The sequence below is a fragment of the Castanea sativa genome, chromosome 2, assembly GCF_040712315.1.
Source record: "Castanea sativa cultivar Marrone di Chiusa Pesio chromosome 2, ASM4071231v1".
Lineage (NCBI taxonomy): Eukaryota > Viridiplantae > Streptophyta > Magnoliopsida > Fagales > Fagaceae > Castanea > Castanea sativa.
In genome coordinates this window covers 45,694,197-45,717,304 of record NC_134014.1, presented here as the reverse complement: position 1 = coordinate 45,717,304, position 23,108 = coordinate 45,694,197, and the positions used below count along the sequence as shown (strand labels likewise).

At 34.4% G+C, this 23,108-nt stretch overlaps 2 protein-coding genes across 2 annotated transcripts; both read right to left on the bottom strand.

The window, feature by feature from the left end:
- Window positions 1–925: 925 nt before the first annotated feature.
- LOC142625412 (uncharacterized) lies at window positions 926–1,789 on the bottom strand. The gene is made up of 2 exons (XM_075799076.1): window positions 1,508–1,789; window positions 926–1,348 (listed from the first exon to the last, which is right to left on the bottom strand). Exons 1-2 carry the CDS (start codon window positions 1,787–1,789, stop codon window positions 926–928), a joined length of 705 nt encoding a protein of 234 aa, XP_075655191.1.
- Window positions 1,790–7,744: 5,955 nt separating this feature from the next.
- LOC142623709 (methylesterase 10-like) lies at window positions 7,745–9,433 on the bottom strand. Its single transcript, XM_075797160.1, has 3 exons — window positions 8,987–9,433; window positions 8,761–8,874; window positions 7,745–8,375 (listed from the first exon to the last, which is right to left on the bottom strand). Exons 1-3 carry the CDS (start codon window positions 9,350–9,352, stop codon window positions 8,085–8,087), a joined length of 771 nt encoding a protein of 256 aa, XP_075653275.1. The 5' UTR covers window positions 9,353–9,433; the 3' UTR covers window positions 7,745–8,084.
- Between the last annotated feature and the right edge of the window lie 13,675 nt (window positions 9,434–23,108).

Sequence of the window (23,108 nt, the reverse complement as noted above, 5' to 3'; positions counted from 1 at the left end):
CTTTCAATCATGTAATAATCATTCATTTAGCTATTATTTTTAATAAAACTATATATTTTGTAAGTTTATGCTCAAAATTGTGCAACGCGTGGAACTTAAACTAGTGTGTGTATATATAATAACAAAACTTGAATATATATTAAGAACAAAGAAAAACTTAATAACATATCTGTAAGCAATGGCGTTGAACAGCCACTAAAAATGGAGTTCCATACATTTTAATAATAGTTAGAGTACAACATGAATATAAATAAGTCTCATAAACAATAAGTCAATAAATAAACTCACAAAAAGAATCATAAAAGATTTCAAAACTAGTAATGATAGATGAAAAAGTGATGTTAATTCCTTAGTGGTAGACACATATATGAACTAATAAAAATGTATTTTTTTAATAGAGAATTTCAACTTATGAAGTCTGCTTTTGATGAACTTTCTTTGTTATCTGACCAAAACATACTAATTCAAATATGTATATTTTGTATTACTACTAATCATATATATATAAAAGTAAGTATAAAACAATCCTCTTAGTTATTAGCTTTTTTTTTTTTTTTTTAGAATGGTCTTAGTTATTAGCTAATAGAATATGAGCTTGACCTATATGGTATTTGTGTGTATACGATACTTAAGTGATCCATTTGTGACAATATGCTATTGTAGGGATGGCCAAATCCAATTAATGGGAAATGGATACCCTACCCAACCTGATCTGAAAATTTCGGGTATTACCTAAAATATAATGGATAAAGGGAAGTGGGTATGGATTTGGGTGTTACCCAAAATTATCAGGTCGGGTTCGGGTATTACCCAAATACGACCCATATTATATATTTTTTTTTTTTTAAAAAACTGAACAAGCTACACTTGTTAAGACTTTTTTTTTTTTTTTTTTGAGAATGAAGATTGCTACTTGTATTGAAAATCAAACGGGATCAGCAAATAGTACATCATAGAGGAGTGGTGGAACATCCTCCACCCACACCGACAAACCTCTAACATGTCTAGCATGTCTAGCTAGGTTGTGTGCAACTTTATTACCAGTTCTACGAACATGAGAGAAAGCAATACATTTACTGGTAACTAATGAGGATTTAGCAGACTCCAGAATATGGCCAAAAGAAGATAGAGAGGGTTCTTTACTTCGAAGAGAATTTATTACCACTTCCGAATCACCTTCAAGCATGAACTCTGAAATACCAAGTTCTTGTGTGAAGGACATCACCCTTGCTGCTGCCATGGCTTCCACTATGACCGGCGAAAATGGCAGAGGGGCTTGCTCTGACAGCGAAGCTATAGCCTTTCCTTGACAATCGTGAATTACCACTCCCAGACCCGCCTTGCCCAGCTTCAAAAAAACTGCCCCATCAAAATTCAGTTTTAGACAATTCACCGAAGGTGGACTCCATTGAGCACGGGGCTGGGGTTGAATGATTGCTGAAGATTGACCAAGGGAGTATTGGCTCTATTGAAACGTGGTAAGGATCTAAGATGCTTGTTGGAGAACCTGGGCTTTCGGAAAGTCATTTGTGCTCACTCGGATTTGGTTTCGCCTATGCCATATCGTCCACATCACCATGGCCATGAGGTCTATATTTTTTCTTTTCTCACGGACCAGTATGATCAGGTCTCTAATATTTGAGATGCCAAGTTGTCTTCGGTCTTCAAAATCTGAAACACCGTCCCAAATATCATCTAGCATGGCACACTCCCACAAAGCATGGAGTACCGTTTCAACCTCAACCCCACATTGCTCACACTTGTCTTCTAATAAGATCTTCCTCTTCATTAAGTTTTGCTTCGTTGGTATGGCTTCTTTGCACGCTCACAACATAAAGTTCCGCACCTTGTTGGGGACATTTAGCCCCCAAATCTTATTCCACACTTCATTATGCTGTTGAGTATTGATTGAAGGAACCTGCATAGAAGTTAGTTTTATATGAAATTTTGAGCCCGAATTTATAGTGTAAATACCTGATGGGGTGAAGGGCCAAATGATCTTGTCCTCCACTGGGGTGCGGCTTAAAGGGATGTTGAGGACCAAGGCAGCTTCATCGGGTGACAATAATCCATGCACTAAATCTAAGTCCCAAGTTCTTGTGATCGGGTTGATGAGGTCAGAAACCCTTCCATCTTTAAAACCTTGTACCATGTCAGAGAGGACTTGTGGATGATCCTGTGATGGCAGCCACACATCATTCCAAATACTGATTGCCTCTCCACACCCAACCCTCCATCTTGCCCCCTTCAATAGCACATCTCTTCCCTTTAGAATACTATGCCAAGCATGTGAGCCAAAGCTAGATTCTTGAGCCTCCCAAATACTACAATTTGGAAAAAACTTCATTTTAAAGACTCTATAAAAGAGGGAATCCTTATTATGAAGTAATCTCTTAGCTTGTTTGGCCAAGAGAGCATCATTAAGTTGGCTAGATCCTTGAAGCCCATACCACCTTCCTTCTTTGGGAGACAGAGTGTATCCCACTTCACCCAATGAATTTTTCTCTGATCACCTTTCTAACCCCACCAAAATCTTCTTATCAAGCTCTCGATTTCTGAGCAAAGCCCTGATGGAAGTTTAAAGCAGCTCATAGTGTAGGTTGGAATAACTTGGACAACTACTTTTATTAAGATCTCCCTTCCAGCTTGTGATGTTATATATAGTTAAAAAAATATTTAATTTTTTGATTGACCATATATAAAACCATTATTTATTTATTTAAGAATTCTAAAAATTTTGGAGTCCAGACAGTCATTAACTTCTCGCTAATTGATCCATATTGTTTAAAAACATATTCATACTTGTTGATGCTAAATATCACATCTGTTGTGATCGGGCTGTATTGCTCTTTGAACCTATTAGGAGATGGAAGCTCTTTACTAGGTACTGATGTAGAAGAGGCCAGCCAATGCTTAATTTTTTTTTTTTTTTAAAACGTGATAATTGTAGAAGGGATTAATTGTGCTCGCTTCAAACTTGAGGGACCAATTACGCACATAGAGTAAACTTCAGAGACTAATAATGTAGTTTTGTCAATTTTAAAACATGAATTTGACTTTCATTTGTATGGAAAGTATTATTGCTACTTATTCCTTCTTTGTAAAGTAAAATATTTTATATTATGATTTTGACTTTCACTTGTATGGAAATCATTGATGTCATTAGTATAATTACTTTCCATAAAATACTAGATTGACATAATTTGCTCACAAAATTTTCTTAAGAAAATATAAAGGAATATGAAATTATTACATCAATCTTCCTATTAATTACTAATTGATTTTGTTTGTGCATGTCAACCTTCCTATAAGATGCATATTGAAGTATTTTGCAAGATTATGTCAGTCATGTCTTTTTATTTTCTTAAATTATTTGATTATTTGTATATATTTAGAAGGTTTAAATTAGTTTGTTTGACACTTTAATTAGAATTTCTGTTTATGGCTTTGAATGTTTTATATGAAAATAAATAAATAAATAAACATGTATTTTTGACACATTAAGTAATAGACCACCTTACTCGAAGTCGAAGATTACCCACACCTCGTGGCTGGCCTTAATATACATTAGCATTTGATGTTGTGACCATTACTCTTTTGTGCTGTTGTAGTTTGCTAACTAACAAGCATTCGTGTTTGTATTTTCATGAACCTATGATCACTGTGTTGGTTTGGTCTTCCCCAGGAACGTACTCTTTCTCATGCTCTGTTTTTATATCAATACAAATTATTAGCAGTTGAATTGCATATTCTTTACGCTTTTAATACACATATCAAATTTTGTGTCAACTGGATATTATTTATTATATGATCTATAAGCTCATATTTTATGCATAATTTTAAACTACAAAAACTTATGATTTAAACAATTTATTAATGACATAGCTATTGATCTCTAATTTTTTAGAAATTTTACAAGCACGAAGAATATAAGAAAAAGATGTAATCCAATGATGGATTTGTCAAAATTCACTTTCAATAAAAAGATATTGAATAAGGTTGTAACCTTAGGTTACAACCAATTTTGTAGCTAAACTTTGTCTTTAACAATATTTTATCTTCTTTCGTCAAAAAAAGTAATAGACTAATAATAGTAATTGGATACCAAGTAATAAATAAGATTTGAATTAAATTTAAAATATATATAATTAATGACTAATTTCAATGCAAAATAAATGGTTAGTCAATTTTTTAAACAAACAAGGAAGCATATTTGGACAATATTTGCCTCACACAGGAGTTGCTAATGGGTTATTGTAAAATTGACCCTAAAATACAATTAAGAAAAAATAATGTAAAAATGGAAGATTTATTTATGAATAGTTTCAGGAAAGAGTAAAGATTACTATTAAAATAAGTGTCAATTTAAAATTCCATCAATGAAAAAAAAAAAAAAAGCTTTAAAAACTAGGTTCAAGTTAGGTATGGATATTCATGGATAAAAAATTTGAGTAACAATTGGTATGGGCACTAATCGTATATCCACAGGTAAAATTTTCAAATTCGGTTTGGGATATCCGACCCAAATCCAGTCCATGGCTATCCCTACCGCTTAACACATCAATTTGGAGGATTTAAAAAAAATTAAAAGATTTTTTTTTTTTTGGTTATTTTTGGGTTGATAAAAAGGTTACGAGACTAATAGCCTAACACAACTAGATAAATCAAATCAACAAAACTTTGAACCTCCAAAGGAGGCTATTGAGTACGAAACAAATTGTTTATGATTCTTATTAAGGTCTGTTTGAGATCCACTTATTTTGCTGAAACTAAAAACCTTTTGCTGAAAGTACTGTAGATAAATTAAAAATTAGCTGAAATAGTATAGTGGAACCATGAATAGTACCAAAAAATGCAGTATGACCCATGAATAGTAGCAAAAATAAGCTAAATAGTAAAAGAAGTTGGTAAAAATAATTTTTGCTAAACGGAAACTTAGTCAATGCATCTACACTCTTGTTTTCTTCTATAAAGGCATGATTTGTTTGCTATTTCTTGGAGGAGAAATCCACAATTATCAACATGGGATTTCTAAAAATGAGATTAATGTTGTCTGTTTTGATTAAAACTATAGCTACTACAAACAAATTCAATTAAATTTCCAAATTAAAAAACGCTATGGAATTTGCAAGATGAAGTCCATGATTCATCCTCAAATAAATCCAAATTTTCACAAAAATACAACCTGCTTACAATAAATTCTTTGGAGCAAAAATCTGCAACTATCAACATGGGATTCTAAAATGAGGTCAATGTTGTCCATTTTGATTAAAAATTAGGTTCATGCTAACGAGTGTTTTTAAGGTATTGGTTAACAATCCATTTCAGAAAATTTTTTACACTAATTTTATGAGAAATGTAAAAAAACTGTCAAAACATTAATTGTTTTTTTTTTCTCAAAAAAAGTTTCTTTAAATGAATTATTAACTAATGCCCTAGGGGCATTCGTTAGCATTTCCCTAAAAACTATTACTACTACAAGCAAATTCAATTCAATTTCCAAATTGCAAAAGGCTATGGAATTTGCAAGCTGTAATCCATCCTCTAAAGCCAATTTCTCTCATAGAGACAAACCCAAGTGACCAAAATTCAAATTGATGTCTAATAAGACCACCACCCCCGTCATACCCAAGTTGCCTAAAGAACAATTTGTATTTAATTTGAACCATCCAAATAAATGGATTAGGATCCATTGCAATACCTAGGGTATTGCACTAGGTGCAATTCACCCTCCTCTCTCTCACAAAAGTTTTTCACATTTCACTTTTTAAACTTTTACTTTTTACTTTTTTTAATTTTTTTTCATAACAATTTTTAATCAATGGTTGAGATTGAAAGTTACCTTTTGCAACTATCAATCTCAACTATCGATAATAATTTTATTAGGTGCAATATCCTAATAAATAAGAGTTTGCCATTTACAACAATTTTTTCAACAGTCCTATGATGGTCGGTGGAAACTAGCTAGGGAGTGCTTTGGAAGAATTCAAGTCAGATCGGATGATTTGACATTTTTGTCTACGAGTTTTCTCTCTCTCTCTCTCTCTCTCTCTCTCTCTCTCTCTCTCTCTCTCTCTCACACACACACACACACACACACACACACACACATATATATATATACACACACACACACACAACCTGATTATAAAAATTAGTAAAAGAAAATTGTAAAATTTTATTTATTTACGTGTTTGTTTTTAAAATTTTTTCTTATGTCGATTGTAAGTGCACAATTGCACCTGGCCCTAAGAACAGTTACGGGCTCAGGCCCAATGAGCCTTAAACAATGTAATTTGTAGAGTGTGGGCTTGAAACCCAGGTTAGAAGTGTTTGAGGATTAAATGACAAGCCAAAGACTATAAATACTTGAAAACAACAAGGAATACTGTAAGTCAACCTGCTCGGACGTAAGCCGAGAACTGTTCTTATATTATTTCTCTCTCTCTTTTTCTCTTTCCTTTTAGGTTACAAAGAAGGGATCCCCATTTATGTTCTAAGTTCCTCCTTAAATACTCCTCTTTTTGATACTTTGTACCTGTGTTGCCCCTACTCCCCCTTAGCCTAGATATTTCTTTTCTCAGTGCCTTTGAATAGTAACCAGAAGTTTCCCTTCCACTGTTCAGGTGTCATTTTCCCATTAATGCGGCCAGGGTGGTAGGTGCAGGGTCTTTAATGTGGAGGTGACAGCCTTTATCCTTGGTGTTTCTATTACATCGATGCTTCCAGGACATTCAAGGGTTTATCCCTTTTATCCACTGGTTTTAACCATGTCATTGCCTAACGTTTATCATGAAGTTCCAGGTTCTCTGGCGTCCGTCCGAAGAGAAATTCACCCTCGGATGGATCCTCGGATCCTCGGCGTATGGGCCGACCCGTAATACTAACAAGTTCTAAACTCAAGAGCAGGTCGGTCTTCTTTAGCACGGCCCAAAGGCCCATATCTCCATCAGGGTCCTTTTACTCCGCACATCGATAACTCTATATATTTAAGTTCTTTTTCAATTAATTTTTTTTTAATTTAAGTTTTTTATAAATACCCTAAAAAAATTCCTAGACTAGTAAGAGCCTTTTACTAGTCTTACTTAAACTTACTATTACCATAATTTTTTTATTCATCATTAACAATCTACCACATAAGTGGTTTATGTCTATAATCTTTCTCATAAAAATAAGAAAGGGTCACATACAATGATCCATGATTAAAAGCAAACGAAAAAAGAAAAAGAAGAAGAAGCTAGAAGGTTATCTTTTTAACAACATAGCAATTGACCATAATTGAGATTCCTTATGGTCAATTTGTTAAAAAGCTAGAAGGTTATCTTTTTAAATTTTTCCTTATGTCAATAACTCTATATATTCAAGTTCTTTTTTAATTAATTATTTTTAATTTACGTTTTTTATAACTACCCTGGAAAAAAAAATTCCTAGACTAGTAAGAGCCTTTTACTAGTCTTACTTAAACTTACTATTACCATAATTTTTTTATTCATCATTAACAATCTACCGCATAAGTGGTTTATGTCTATAATCTTTCTCATAAAAATAAGAAAGGCTCACATACAATGATCCATGATTAAAAGCAAATGAAAAAAAAAAAAAGAAAAAGAAAGAAAACCTAGAGGGTTATCTTTTTAAATTTTTCCTTATGTCGATAACTATATACATTCAAGTTCTTTTTTAATTTAAGTTTTTTATAACTACCCTGAAAAAAAAAATTCCTAGACTAGTAAGAGCCTTTTACTAGTCTTACTTAAACTTACTATTACCATAATTTTTGTTATTCATCATCAACAATCTACCACATAAGTGGTTTATGTCTATAATCTTTCTCATAAAAATAAGAAAGGGTCACATACAATGATCCGATTAAAAGCAAACGAAAAAAGAAAAAAAGAAAAGAAAAAGAAGCTAGAAGGTTATCTTTTTAACAACATAGCAATTGACCATAATTGAGATTCCTTGACCTTTATTACAATTTTTTTTTTTGCTGAATAAATTTACTCATCAGTCAAGGACCATCTGCATGTCCAACACTCCAACTTCGCCCAACATTTTTACTTTGCAAAGCAATAATGGTTGGCCTAATAAAGACGATGATATCTGCCAGCAACTTCCACTAACCTTTGGCAAAGTTCACTGGGTTTTGAGAGCATCACCATATGCCCAGCTTCCCTAATTAAAATCACTTCTTTTGGGGGGCTGTCCTCGATTATCAAGCGTTGGAATTCCTCTTTCATCACTTCATCTTCTTCGCAAACTATAAAAACCCGATCAATTGACCCATACTTCTCTTCTGTTAGCATACCCTCCTTAGAAAAGTCTTCCATGAACAATCCATTTGGCCTTATCAACACTTCAGCCAATTCCAAATCCTGTATGCAAGTCAAAACCATATAAATAGTACGAATAATTTAGTACAATATTTTGGCCGATTCCAAATACCTCTCTCTCTCTCTCTCTCTCTGACTTTAACATGTTTGTACTTCATTTAAGGGTCAATTTATCTTTTTTACTTTATTCATTTTCAATGTAATCTTTTCATCCAATTCACACAATCAAGTTCACCAAAACAACTTCGTTTGGAAAGTAAAAAAACACTCTAAAATGAAACTTAAAATAGCTGAATTTTAAACTTCAGAGGATGTAATCTAGCCTATAATTTTTTTCATCAAGTATTAAGCACTTGAGAAAGGTATGAATTTTTTCATCAAAAAAAAAAAGAAAAGAGAAAGGTATGAATTTGCTTGTAAAGCTTACCTCTGATCGACAGTGGGCGTACACCTTGGTTCTCATATAATCCGGGCCAAATAATACCGAATCTAAAGATAATTGGCAATCCATTGTGGATTCTTTTGGGGTCCTTTTGAAATACTGGTTTGTGGTACCCAACACCAAAGCAAACGATAATGAAGTGAGTAAACAAAATAGCAGTTCTATAAGGCAATCAAATGAAATAATAGGAATTGGGAAAGAAACTTTTTACTTCTTGGATGAGAGTTAGTGGTGGAGATTTGAAGTCTGGCATATAGGCTGTGACAAAAACTCCTAGTGAAACTTTTTCTGGGAAGCTTTCCATGGCTAGAGAGATACAAAGGCCGGCATAGCTATGACCAACCAAAATCACAGACTCACCTTGAGGGAGAGAGGCCATGAACTCCATCAACGGGCGCACGTAGTCCCAAATAGAAGTGATCTCATTTAGCTGTTTGGGGTTGATCCCACAAGCACCAAGGTCCAAAGCAGTGACACGGTGACCAGCTTGTTTGAGCAGAGCGATAAGCCTGTACCAGCACCAAGACCCATGGCAAACTCCATGTACTAAAACAAAGTGCTTCACATCATCTCCCATTGTCGTTTTCCTAGGTTTTTTTTCTTAGTTGGGGCTGACTTTTTATCTGGGTCTATACTTTATATATATATGGATTTGAAGCCATATGGGAAATAAAATATAATAGAATATAAGGTCTAAAAAACATGTGATGGTATTCATATAAAAAACAAAAGAAAAAAAAAGAACTACTATATATACGATATTTTCAGAATATTTTTACAATAAATTTTAAGTATAAGTTTTCATTGATTGTGGAGTTCAGTTAGCTCAGTTAGTTTAGTCTTTGATAGTTGTATAAGAGATCTGGAGTTCAATTTCTGCCTACACCAAAAATTAATTGGTATCTTGGTCTGATAATAAAGAGTTATTATCAAGAGCGGACGCCATAACTTGAAACTCTCTAAAAAAAAAAAAAAAATTGTCATTGGTTGTTATGGATGGGCAACAAAGTAATTTAAGCTATAGATATTTTTTTTAGGAAGAAATTATATATTTAAATTAGAACCAATGACAACTTACCAATTATGATTGTGTGTGTGTGTTTCTCAAATAAAAAAAAAACTCAGTATTGTCGAGTCATCCCACATCGGTAAGATGTGATATTGAGAAGGGGTTTATCACTTACTCCGCAATACTAACTGCCGCATGCAGTTTTAGTGTTAACGTGTGAGTGTATTCCCTTATCTCATCTCTCTTCTATTATATATATATATATATGATAGTGTGTTTCTCAAATTTTTTTTTTAAAAAAAATGATTTGTTGTAAAAATGATATGAAAATATTATAAACATAACGCATCTAAAAAAACATGCAACGGTTTTACCAAAGGTTGGACCTTTTTTTTTGGACAATAATAGTTTGGTCTTTCCTAAAATATTTTATATAAAAAATAAATAAATAAAACTGAGAATTTGGTTGGTTCACGTAAGTTTTTTAATTTTTCCTAAAATATTTCAAACACCACAGCCAATTTTCAAGAAGGAAAAATTACTAAACATGCCGTCTATTTTGTTACAAATAATTGTTACTACAAATAGTTTACAAACTAAGGTAGCCATGAATGTGAATTTCATTGATGTTACACCAACGATATAATAAAAATTAAAAATCATAATATTTTTATTTATGGGTTTAAAAATTGAAACTTCATCACACGGAGCATCCCTATGCAATGGTGTAACCGTGTAAGAGCATTCTTAAACAAGTTTAACCACACAATTTTTTTTTAATTAAATGTAAATTTTAATAAATTCACTGCTAGATTATATTATTTTTGTATATTCTCTATACTTATAAAATTTAAAAATGATCAAAGATTAATAACCATGTCATCAATCAATTGTTTAAATTCAAGTTTTTATAGTTTAAAATAATGCATAAAATATGAGGTTATGGATCAAATGGTAAATTATATCTGATTGGTATGAAAATTAGCATGCATGTTAAGAACATATAGTACATGTAATTCAACGGTTGGATTTTCAAAATATGAATTTAATAATAAGTTATTGAGCAGTATAATATTACTTAGATTACGTTTGGTACAGTGAATGAAAATTACGATGTGAATTATAATCTTTATTACTAAAAATAAAATGTCTTATAATGTAAAAACTAAACTTATTCGTAAGTTTGGTTGTGAGTTATAACATTAGAATAAAACTTAAGAGTGAGTCATAACATTAGAATAAAGTTTAAGATTTATTTTAGGAAATATCTTCTCATACAATTATATATCCTTAAAATTTGTTATTTTTTAAATTTAAGAGCAATATGTGTTATTTTTTATGATTTTTTATTTTTATAATTGTTAGATATATATGTAAAATTTGTTTATTTGGAAATATATTAAGTTTTGAAATTATTACACTTACTAAGGAATAACTAATACAACCTTTTTAAAGAAGAATATTCATTCCTCATTTTAAAGAATAGTTATTCATAAGGAATGACTATTCCTTATAATAAAAAAATAACAAAACTAAAGAATAGCAAAATTATAGGAATAACTATTACATTACAGTACTTATTATAATCTACCAAACATATCCTTAGAATTACACCAGATATAACTTGAATCTACCCCCCCACCCACACACACACACACATATGGGTTTAAATTATACTTGTAAATTCACAAGAGTTACATCTTTTTTAGACTATTGATTACTATTAGATCTATGGGTCAAAAAACACTCATGGTAATAGAATTGTTGTTTTCTAGAAATTACTCAATTAAGCATTAACTCTTCTTCGTAAAGAAAAGAAAAAAAAAAAAAAAGCGTTAACGTTTATTCTCCTCCTCCTCCTCCTCATCTCTTTCCTCTCTCACATCTTTCTTTTTGCAATATGTACTTTTGGGCCTCCACTATTGATTTCTTTGCAATACTGTCTTAAGGTACTGGAAAATTTTAGAAATACATGGCCAAAGTCATAAATATTTCAAAACTAGTAATAATAGATTAAAAAAAAAAAAGTAATGTTAATGCCTTAATGGTGGACTCATAAACGAACTACTAAAAATTCTAATTCAAGTGTGCATACGTATATAACAGTAACTATAAAACAGGCCCCTTAGCTATTAGCTAATAGAAAATGAGCTTGATCTTTTGGCTATTTGTGTGTATACGATACTTAAGTTCATCCATTTTTGACAATTTTGATCTCCATAATAAATTTATGGGTACACTTAAGACATTGATTTAGAGGATTTTTTTAAAAATAAAATAATTAGTGATGTTCCTTTTTCTTTTTTGTATATCTTTGGGTTGATAAAAAGGTTAGAACTCATTTCCTTCTCCCTTGTGTGTGTTTGTTTCTAAAAAAAAAAAAAAAAAAAAAAAAAAGATAAATGAAATAAACAAAACTCTGAACCTCCAAAGGAGGCATTGAGGACAAAATAAATTGTTCATGATCCTAATATATATATATATGTGTGTGTGTGTGTGTGATGGATTCAAATTACACAGTTTTTAAACCATTGGATTTGAGTAGATCTAATGGTTAAAAAAATATTCTGATTAGAATCTATTTAATTACTCTCATTTATTACTTTCTAAATCTATCTTTAAACTCAAAAAAAGTTTGACTTCTGACTTTCTCTCTTTCTCCTCCACCACCCCCACAGGTTTCCGGCAAAAAAAAAAAAAAAAAAACCAAAATGAAACATTTACTTTAAAAAAAAAGAAGAATATAATTTACCATTTAAAACTACAATACATCTATATAGATTAGATGTTGAGGAAGAAAAGCCTTATTTCTTCACAAACAAATGCTAGACCGGGTTGACATATATTCAGAGAGAATTTTTTTGTTTTTTTATTTTATTTTTATAATTACTCTATTGGATGATCCAGGGTATCAATACTCAATTGTAATCCTGCCAATTATTTTATAGGAACATGATCTATCAAAGAACTTTAGGGCCTAGGCTGCATATTTTAACTTGTTATCCGATGTTTTGCTATATTTTAATGGATTAGTGAACCAAATGCTGATTCTCAACAAAAAAATGATTCATCATTGATCATAATCAGAACTCTCTCAAAAAAAAATGATCATAATCAGAAGGGTGAGGATATTTTTATTTTTTAATATATGCAACATGACGCACAAGGGCACAGGCACAACACTAATTCAATTTCTACTCCGATGCCCTTTCATTTTTTTTTTTCTACTTGAATTTCCCACATTTCATTGTAAACTAATTCTATGGTCAACAATTGTATATTAATTTGGAATGGTTGGAATTTTGCCACAACAATGTACCTGATGAAGGTGATGCATTGCTTGAGACATTTACTTGTCAGTAGAGAGGCATGAGAGATGACACTGTCACCAACAACTTGCTCTAATTTTTTTATGATTCTCATCAAACGTTTTCTTACGTTTGTATGATGCTATACTTGTCTTTTATGAAAATATCCACGGGCTCTACAACGGAGTAACATGTGCGAACCTTCTTCAATTGCTACTTGTATGCTTTATAATCTTTGTACGCCATTTTGGGTTTTTCTTTTTCTTTTTCTTTGCCGGCAACTTGTGGAGGTGGTGGAGGAGAAAGAGAGAGAGAAACCTATGAAAGTTCAAAAAGCATGTAAAACAACTTTGAACGTTTAGACCCTCAAATTACAAATTACCAATTTTAAGCTTATAGACAAACAATGTACGTGCGGAAAATGTAAATAAGCTAAAACAGAATTGATAACATAATCTAAATAAAATAAAATCACATCCACAGCAGAAATTAAATGGTAAAGATTAAGGAAAGAGAAATGTAAACACAAAGACAACACAGCGATGTGTTATCGAAGAGGAAACCGAATCCCTCGGCGTAAAACCTCTCTGCCGCCCTCCAAGTGATCAATAATCCACTAAAGAATGTAGTTGGGATACATGGATAACAGAAAACCCTCCAAGCCTAATCTACCTAGTGTACCTAAGCCCTCCAAGCTCCTACTCCAACGAGGTTACACCAAACCTATTTCTTCTTTAGCTTACCGGATTCCGCTACAGCCCATAGCATCAACCAATATGAAATTGGTCCCTTCTTAACTGCTTCCCAAAGCACCAAACAGCCTTCTCACAAATGTGGGTATGGTGAGAAAAAGTTTTGGTAATATACCTCTCAAGGATAAAACAATGGAGAGAAAGAGAGTCGAGGAATTTGAAGAGTCTCTAAGTGAAGATTGTGGATGAGTCAATCTTGTTTTTTTCAAGGGTTTTTCTTTCAAAATTCTCTCTGGAAGCTCTCTACATTTTGTGGGTATAAGGAGTATTTATACTAGGGTGAGAAAGGAATGCGAAGAGTCATATTTTCCCAAACAGGGCTGGCTGGCGACTTGGACTTGCGACTTGACTGAGTCGCGAGTTCCAGCCGCGAGCAAACAGAATGGCCAGATTGAACTTTTTGTCCTGTAGTGCTCCAGCTGGCATGACTGTTCAACTTTTCAACACGCTTCGCTCGTGTGCATCATCTGGCGGCTTGCTAGCCGCAAGCCACCCACAAGATCCAGCCGCGAGACCCTGCTTCACTGCACATTCTTGAGCAATTCTTCACACTCTCTCACACACTACCCTTACATGAATCCCACTTAAATACAAGGTTTCTAAGTGCTGAATTACAAGCAAATTGCCACGGAATAAAGCCAATACAATGGTTGATAAATTTCAACCTTACAACCTAAATGAGAGAGAAAGTCAAAAATTAAACTTTTTTTTGGGTTTAGAGATAGGTTTAAAAGGTAATAAATAAAAATAATTAATTAGATTCTAATCAAAATATTTGTAATAATTATAGTCTTTTTTTAACCATTGGATCTATTTAAATCCAATGGTTTAAAAAATGTATAACTCTTTAGATTTACACCAAGTGTAACTTGAACCCATCTCTCTCTCTCTCTCTCTCTCTCTCTCTCTCTCTCTCTCTCTCTCTCTATATATATATATATATATTAATAAGTAAAGTTAAGAGAAAATCCAATTAGATTTCAAATTGTAATTCAATTAGAGTATAATTTTATGTCATATGTCTCATCTATTTTAAATTTTTGTGCCAAGAGAGTTAACTTAGTGTAAAAATTGAATTTCAATTAAAATTTAATTTTGCGCCATGTGTCCCATTTAATCTAAATTTTTTAAAATTTTGTGCTAAGTGAGTTAATTTAATGTAGAAAACAAGGAGTTCAATATAAATAAACCTAAGTAATATATATATATATATATATATATATATATGTGTATATGTATGTATTTATATATCTATTTATTTATATATAAAACCAAATCTTAGATAAAATTTTATTAGAATCAAAATTAGATTTTGCCTTTGTTAGCTTTTCCTACAAATTAGATTATTCAGATTTTTGCTGTTATTTTTTTTTTTTTTTGAACTAATGAATATATTTTTTTATATTATTTCTATTTAGATATTTTGTATGTGAAGATCTTGGATGTAACAAATTGTAATTGAGCTAAATGATCCTATGCTCTTATCCAATCAATTTAAGAGATACTATTAAACCAATTTATTCTTTTATTTTGTGTTGTATTTAGTATAATTTCATAGATAGTGATAGTCAATTGATATTGTATATGTAGTGTCCAAAAGTGATTTTCAAAATTATGACGCAACCAATATCATTAAAATTGTAAGGAAAAATTATTTTAGTACCTCTAAATATTCTGGTCGAACTAATGTCCTATATATATAATAACCTAAACTAATGTCAATAATATCACTACAATTCATCTTGTGCGCACGAGTTACACACTACTAGTAAATAATGCATCTACACTCTTGTTTTCTTCTATAGTCATGCTTTGTCGGCTTACAAGCACATTCAATTCAATTTCCAAATTAAAAAAACGCTATGGAATTTGCAAGTTGTAGTCCATATTCATCCTCTAAATAAAGTCAAATCTTCACATAAATACAACCTTCTTACAATAAATTCTTTGGAGGAGAAATCCACAATCATCAACATGGGATTCTAAAATGGGGTCAACGTTGTCTGTTTTGATTAAAAACTATTACAAGTTTACAACTACAGGCAAATTCAATTCAATTTCCAAATTCCAAATCGCTATGGAATTTGCAAGCTGTAGTCCATCCTCTAAAGCCAATTTCTCACATAGTGACAAACCCAGTGACCAAATTGATGCCTGAGGACCTGGGACCACCACCCCATCCTCTAAAGCCAATTTCTCGCACAGTTATCTCTCCTGTTTCCTCCGTTTGTAGATAGATGAATGACATCTGGCACACCAACCATCCAAAGGTAGGAAAGAGCCCACGTTTCTCTCTCAATTTGTGCGTTGCTTTCTCTTTTCTTTTTCAATCTTTTTCTACAGCTACCCATCCTTCTATGGAGCTTTCTGGGCTAGCCCACCTCAATCTTCCTTCTCCCATTTTCCCTTTCTCTTTCTCTTAAAAAACTTTATTCAGATTTTTATTTATGCTCCTACAGGGTTGAAGATTTAAAGATTGAAGGGGTTTTCAAAATTCACAAACCTCTCAATTCCTCAAGTTGAACATCATTTTAAAACTATAGAAATAAACGCAACAAGAAGGAGTAAAAATCATTGGATTTTCACTATCTGAAAAGCAAAAAAAGAAAAGAAAAAACACATGCAAAAATCTGAAAAACTTCAACGATGATAGATTTCGACAGAGAGGGAGATGCGAAATCTGGAAGAAAAAAAAATTTGTGGGTAAGCTTTTAATGAAAAGCATCTGAGATTTGAAACCTCAACGACGAAAAAGCTCACTGATTTCGAACTTGATTTGAAAATCGAAAATGGAAAACAATTGATTTTCTTGCAAGCACATGATAGGGTCGTCAATGGTGAGATTTTAACTTTTCACAGATGGTTTGGGATTTTAGTTTGACTAATATGGTCGGTTTTGGGCTTTCCATTTATGCTCCACATTTTCAGTTTGGCGTTGGGATGCTGCACAATTGCAGAGTGATTAGCGTGGTGATGCTGCACAATTGCAGAGTGAGCGAAAAGGAAGAGGCAGTTAGGTCACCGTTGTATTTTTCCAAGTTGGCTTTTCTTTTCTTTTCTTTTTTTTAATCGTTGGATCAGTTTGCTTCCAGGTGTCATTCATCTGTCTTAAAAGGGAGGAAACAGGAGATATAAAAATGGGAGGTGAGTCGCTCCCTATCCAAGTTGCTTAATTTGAACAATCCAAAAATAAGAGGTTGCCATTTTCCGCAATTTTTTCAACAGTGCTATGATTGTCGGTGGAAACTAGGGAGTGCTTTGGAAGAATTCAAGTTAGAATTGGATGATTTGACATTTTCGATCAACGAGATACTCCACAACGCCCATCAAGTAAAAATTTATTTATTTATTTTAATTCAATAGTGGTAGGCCTGAACGTGAACCGTGTCCATTGAAAATACCGTAAGGTAAGTACATTCTATGAAGCAAAGCCAAACATACCAATTTATTGCCAGCCATGTTCCTTATGATTAAGACATTCTATTGCATTCCATGAAAATCTGAGTACAAATACACCATAACCCGAAGACATTAAACAAAATCGCATTTAACTTGCCATGTCCAGCCATTCTTATAAAAGAAGGCTGAATTAAGCTCATTCATTCAATAAGATGCCCACCCAGTTAGACCATTCACTTCGATTCGTGTATAATAGAAAAAATGTGTAAAATTTACATAATTTTACCTTAAAATAACCCAGATCAATTTGTGTATGATTATGTAAATATACATTGACAATACTCATTTTACATTTAGTTGTTTATTCTTTCTTTATGTTTCTCGAAGATGAGGAAGAAAGTGGATGGTGATCGTTGTGTGTAAAGAAAGATAAATAATTAAAAAAAAATCAAGAAAATTTAATATTTTAATAAAATGTAGTGTAGAATAAATAATGTGATGTGTGGTGTTTTAAAAATTAAATATGTAATATAAAAAATAAAAAAAAAGAAAAAAAAAGAGGCCTTATGCTCTTACAAATAGATTTTGAATTTTGCAATATCGTAAAAAATAACCAATAGATTCAGGATGCCAACTAAACTTGGCGAATATATCGACATAGTTGTCAAAACATGAATCGTATCGTATCGTGTATCACAAGATACACAAACATTTAATAAAATTTATAAAAATTTATAAATATGCATATATAAATGATATATTCATTATAAATTTTAAATATATTCAACTAATCACTAATTTATTCATCACTTACGTAATAATATCTTACAAGCTAACTAAATAAATCAAACTAACATGTGTTTATAACATACACATTCAAATTGCTTAAATTTAAAAGTGATAATATATTACAAATGACCCAAAAATAATAATTTATTTTCATCATATTGCCTAATAAACCTTGTGGGGGCCTAAGGACCGAGGATGAAGTTTAAGAGCCGAAATGTGCAGGGGCCAGAGGACCGAGGATGAAGCTCAAGGGTCGCAGTGTAGGGTGACAAGGCCATGGGCCACAGGCCCAAGAGGAGGGTTGCTCAGGGAGGTATAGAGGTGAGTCCAAGAGCACTCTACAGCCTACCAAGTGGGAGCCAAAAGCCAAGGGGGGAAGTTTCTGGTTTGGGGTAGCTTGTGAGCTCTGCGTTGAATGCCCTGCACCTAGCCTCCTAGCCGCATTAAATGGTGGGCAACAACTTTATCAGCTGCATTGATAAGAAAGTGTCCAGAACAGTGTAGGTCATAGCTAAGCAGGTTCTTTCCACCACCTTCTTCAAACTGAGGGAAGGGAAAAGTGTCAAAGGAGAAGACTGGTTAGGTGAGAAATGGATGGTTGAGATACGAGGAAGGAAGGAGTGTACATACGAAAAAGAGGGACTGCAAAAAGGGGTTAGAAAAAAATATCGAGAAAGAATGGAGAAACAAGAAGAACAACATTATGAGAAAAGGGGAATGAACAGTGTTATTGATATTGTAGCTTTAACCTCCTCGGGGAGGCTTGTAGGGAGAGATTGGTTTACTTAATATATGTATCTTGCCTTTTTCTTTCTTGTCTGACCCTCAGATTGGGCCGTTTCTTTGTTGTGTTGTTCCCTCTCTACAAATTCTTTGTTTTGGGTCATAGATGAATTGATTCAGCCACTGTTCTAAGTGGGCCGTAGGCCTTAAGATTTGTCAAGGTTGGAGGATGCTAAAGGAAAATGGGTGGATGTGTTGCCCCATGTGTTATGGATCTATCATAATACACTCCGTAGATTAACAAGGGAGACCCCTTTTCAATGACTTATGCAGAAGAAGCTATGATCCCCCTTGAGTTAGGATTCCCAATCTTGAGAATTGATCAATTCAATGTTGGGGAGAATAACCATTTACTCCTCGATAGCCTGGATGTTGCCGAGGAGAAAAAAGAGGTGGCCACAGTGAAAATGGCTTGTTATCAATAAAAACTTAATCAGGGGTATGATAAGAGAGTGAAGTTGAGGCCATTGGCTCCAGGAGACCTGGTACTAAGAAAAGTAGTGGGAACATCAAAGAACCCAGCTTGGGGAAAACTGGGCCCTAACTAGGAAGGACCGTATAGGATCACTTCCATCGCTGGAATTGGGGATTATTATCTAGAAGATTTGGATGAAAATGTAATTTCTCGTCCGTGGAATGTAAACAATCTACGACATTATTATTAATAATAATACAACTTATTTTGCCATATACATTTTTGTTACCTTCTGTTCTTCTTGTTCATATATATATATATATATATATATTGAAATAATCAACTGGTGGAATATTCTAAGTATTAAATAGAACCTAGACCTTGTCTGGCTCCTCGGGTCATAAGCCTAGGATAAATTAACATTGTCATGAAATATTCTAAGTATTAAACAGAACTTAGGCCTTTTCTAGTTCCTCGGGTCACAAGCCTAGGGTAAATTAACTGTGTAGTGTCATGAAATATTCTAAGTGTTAAACAGAACCTAGGCTTTGTCTGGCTCCTTGGGTCACAAGCCTAGGGTAAATTAACATTGTCATGAAATATTCTAAATGTTAAACAGAACCTAGGTATTTTCTAGCTCCTCGGGTCACAAGCCTAGGGTAAATTAACAGTGTCATGAAATATTCTAAGTGTTAAACAGAGCCTAGGCTTTGTCCGGCTTCTCGGGTCACAAGCCTAGGGTAAATTGACATTGTCATAAAATATTCTAAGTGTTAAAAAGAACTAGGCCTTGTCTGACTCCTCGGATCACAATCCTAGGGTAAATTAAAATTGTCATGAAATATTCGAAGTGTTAAACAGAACCTAGGCCTTGTCTAGCTCCTCGGGTCACGAGTCTATGGTAAATTAACATTGTCATGAAATATTCTAAGTGTTAAATAGAACCTAGGCTTTGTCCGGCTCCTCGAGTCACAAGCCTAGGATAAATTAACATTGTCATGAAATATTCTAAGTATTAAACAGAACCTAGGCCTTGTTTGGCTTTTTGGGTTACAAGCCTAGGGTAAATTAACATTGTCGTGAAATATTCTAAGTGTTAAATAGAACATAGGCCTTGTCTGGCTCCTCAGGTCACAAGCCTAGGGTAAATTAACATTGTTTGAAAAGCTCTCAGTGTTAACAAAACTTAAACCTTGTCTAACTACTAGGGCCACAAGCCTAAGGCAACTTAACATTGTGGTGGAATGTTCTGAGTGTGGGATAAAACTGCCTTGGGGAGGGCCTCAGAGTTAAATGTTAGAGCTAGTAAGTTTACCTTGAGATCCCGAGCCTAGTTTAAAGTAATTTTAAGTTTAAAATTTTGTTGAATCCTACAAGTCAGTTTGTTTCTTGTTATGCAAGTCACATTAGATTAAATAGAATAATGAAGAATACACTGTAAATAAGTTAAAGTAATGAAAATATTATTAAGAGGACAAGGTAACAAAGCACAAACTAACGGATATCATTCAAATAGTAAAGACACATGAAGTAAATTCTAACTACTTTTTCATTAATGTTAAAAAAAAAATAAAAAAAATAAAAAAAAACTACTACTGAGTACAAATAAATAGAACCAAGACTAAGAGGCACTAGAACCTAATCACAAAATTGGCTATTTTAACCCATGACTCCAAGGTGGGGTTAGGCTGACACTTCCTTCCCTTTCCCATTTTTCTCTTGATCTTTATCTTTTTTCTTCTTTTTTTGTTGAACCACCTCTGTTGTCTCCTCCTTCTCTACGTCCACCACCTGAGTCTCTTGGGGCTGCTCTTGCTCTTGGTCCTGGGGATGGGTGGTAGAAGGAGCAAAGGTGGGCTAGTCCGAGGAAGAGGGGGGAACGGAGCTAGGATCAGCTTGAGGCTGAGGAAGTGTAAGGTTGGGGGTAGTACACCTTCTCAGGAGCCCTAAGCTCTGAGTTGGTGTCAATCCCAGCAGCATTCAAGGCCTAGCCCCACACTTCCAGGCAGAACGCCAGAGCGACGTCCCTGAGTTGGGCAGTGAGGCTTTAAGAAGCCTTTGTCATGCCCGCATCATAGGCTGCCTGCTCGGCCTAAGACATTGCTGCCTCTTTAGCCTCAAGCTGTTTCCTGGTTTGCTTTAGCTCCACCACGGCCAGAGCCATTTTATTTTTAGCCTTTCTTTGGGCCTTCAATGCCTCAGTTGCTTGCTTTTCATAGCTTGAAAAGGCTGCTTTAGCATTCTTCTGAGCCCTTTCCACCTCGGACAGCTAGGCAAGGGTGTCCTTCAGCTTCTTGTCTACTTTTGAGTGGTTTTTTTCAGTAGCCTCCAGCTTATTCTCAACTTTCCTAGCTATGTCCAACGAATGGTCTACCCACTCCTCGGCCATGAAGGCAGCCTAGACAACTTGGAAAAAAAAAAAACCCCGTAAGTATGGAGTTGAACGTTTTCCCATTAAATTGAAGGAAGCGATCACATACCTTAGCTAGATCCTGCTTCAAAAATAGGAAGACCTTGCACTTCCTAAAGGACCTCAGCTCTGCCATGTCCTCTGGCAAGCATAAGACCGTTTCCAAACTCTCGGCCACAAGACCTGAGATTCCCTTCTAGGGGTCCCTTAGATTGGTGTCATCAAGTATTGGGTTGCCAAAGCTGAGGGTGAAGACCAGCCTCCAAATGGAAGGCTTCTTGGGCTAGTCTACCCCGAGGTCCTTGGAGATCCTTGTGGAGGAGGAGCTCTTTTGTTGCCCTCTCCCAGTCAGGGCATCTTTGGAGGGGGGCTGGTGGGAGGATTCAGTAACCTCCCCCTCCTCAGCACCCTCGGTGCCTTTGCCTCCTAGGGCTCTCTTCCTTTTTCTGTCTGCAACATCGACGGATGAGGTACGTGTGGCGGCAAGAGTAAGTGGTCGGGGCACCACCGCCACGGCTGGGATGTTGCCTTCAACATGGGCATTGAGAAGGGCTATGAGGTCGGGAGTCTTCTCTTCATATCCTATGCTTTCTAGGACGTTTGTGGCCTCCTAGTTGGCGCTAACCTGTGCGGTTGGTAGGTGTTTGCGGGAAGTGCTGGGAGTGTTCATGGGGTCTTCCTGTTGGTAGAAGACCTCGAAGTCCTTTTCCGTGACTTCCTAAAGGGCAGGCTCGGGTGTGGACTCCTTAGCCTCGTCGTCTATTGGGATAGGGGGATCTTGTGAGTAAAAAAGCTTAGCAGCTAGTGGAGCAGGGAGCTGAGCATCTTGAGTTCCTTCTAGAGGGGGTTCAGACAACAGGAACCCTGGGATTGCTACGTCAATAAAAGCCAATCGGGTGTCCTTGGCTTTGATGACGTTCTTCGGGCTCTGAAAGCACTTGGTGGAAGGCTTGTATTCGAGGAAGATATGGGCGGCTCAGAGTTGACCGTCCTTATGTAGGAAAATCTTTGACTTGAGGAGCCAGTTCAAGTCTTTGAAGTTCACCGAGTGCTTGGTTGGAGCAGTATGGTATTTGTCTGCCATGCAAAACAATAAGGATCATGAGTAACGAAATATAATAAATAAAAAAATAAAAATATAAGTTTAACTTTTCACTTTGATGAGGTAAGGTAACATCCTACATACGCCTAAGGTCCTCGAGAATTCGACCTGGCTCTCCTTCTTAGGTGGGACAATGCAGTCCATCGTGCTAGTCTCCCAAGACGATTAGGTAGTCCTCGTCCATACCCTTGCTAAAGTTAGGTAGGCAGGAGATCAACCTAACTTTAGGGACTTTACATTTGATATAATATTTTGTTTTCTCCCCTTTTTGGCACTTATACACCCAGTTTACGTCGTGCCAGGTTAGGTTGGTCCCATCTTCCTATTCAACATGTCTACACACCTGAGGACCCTAAATACATTTGG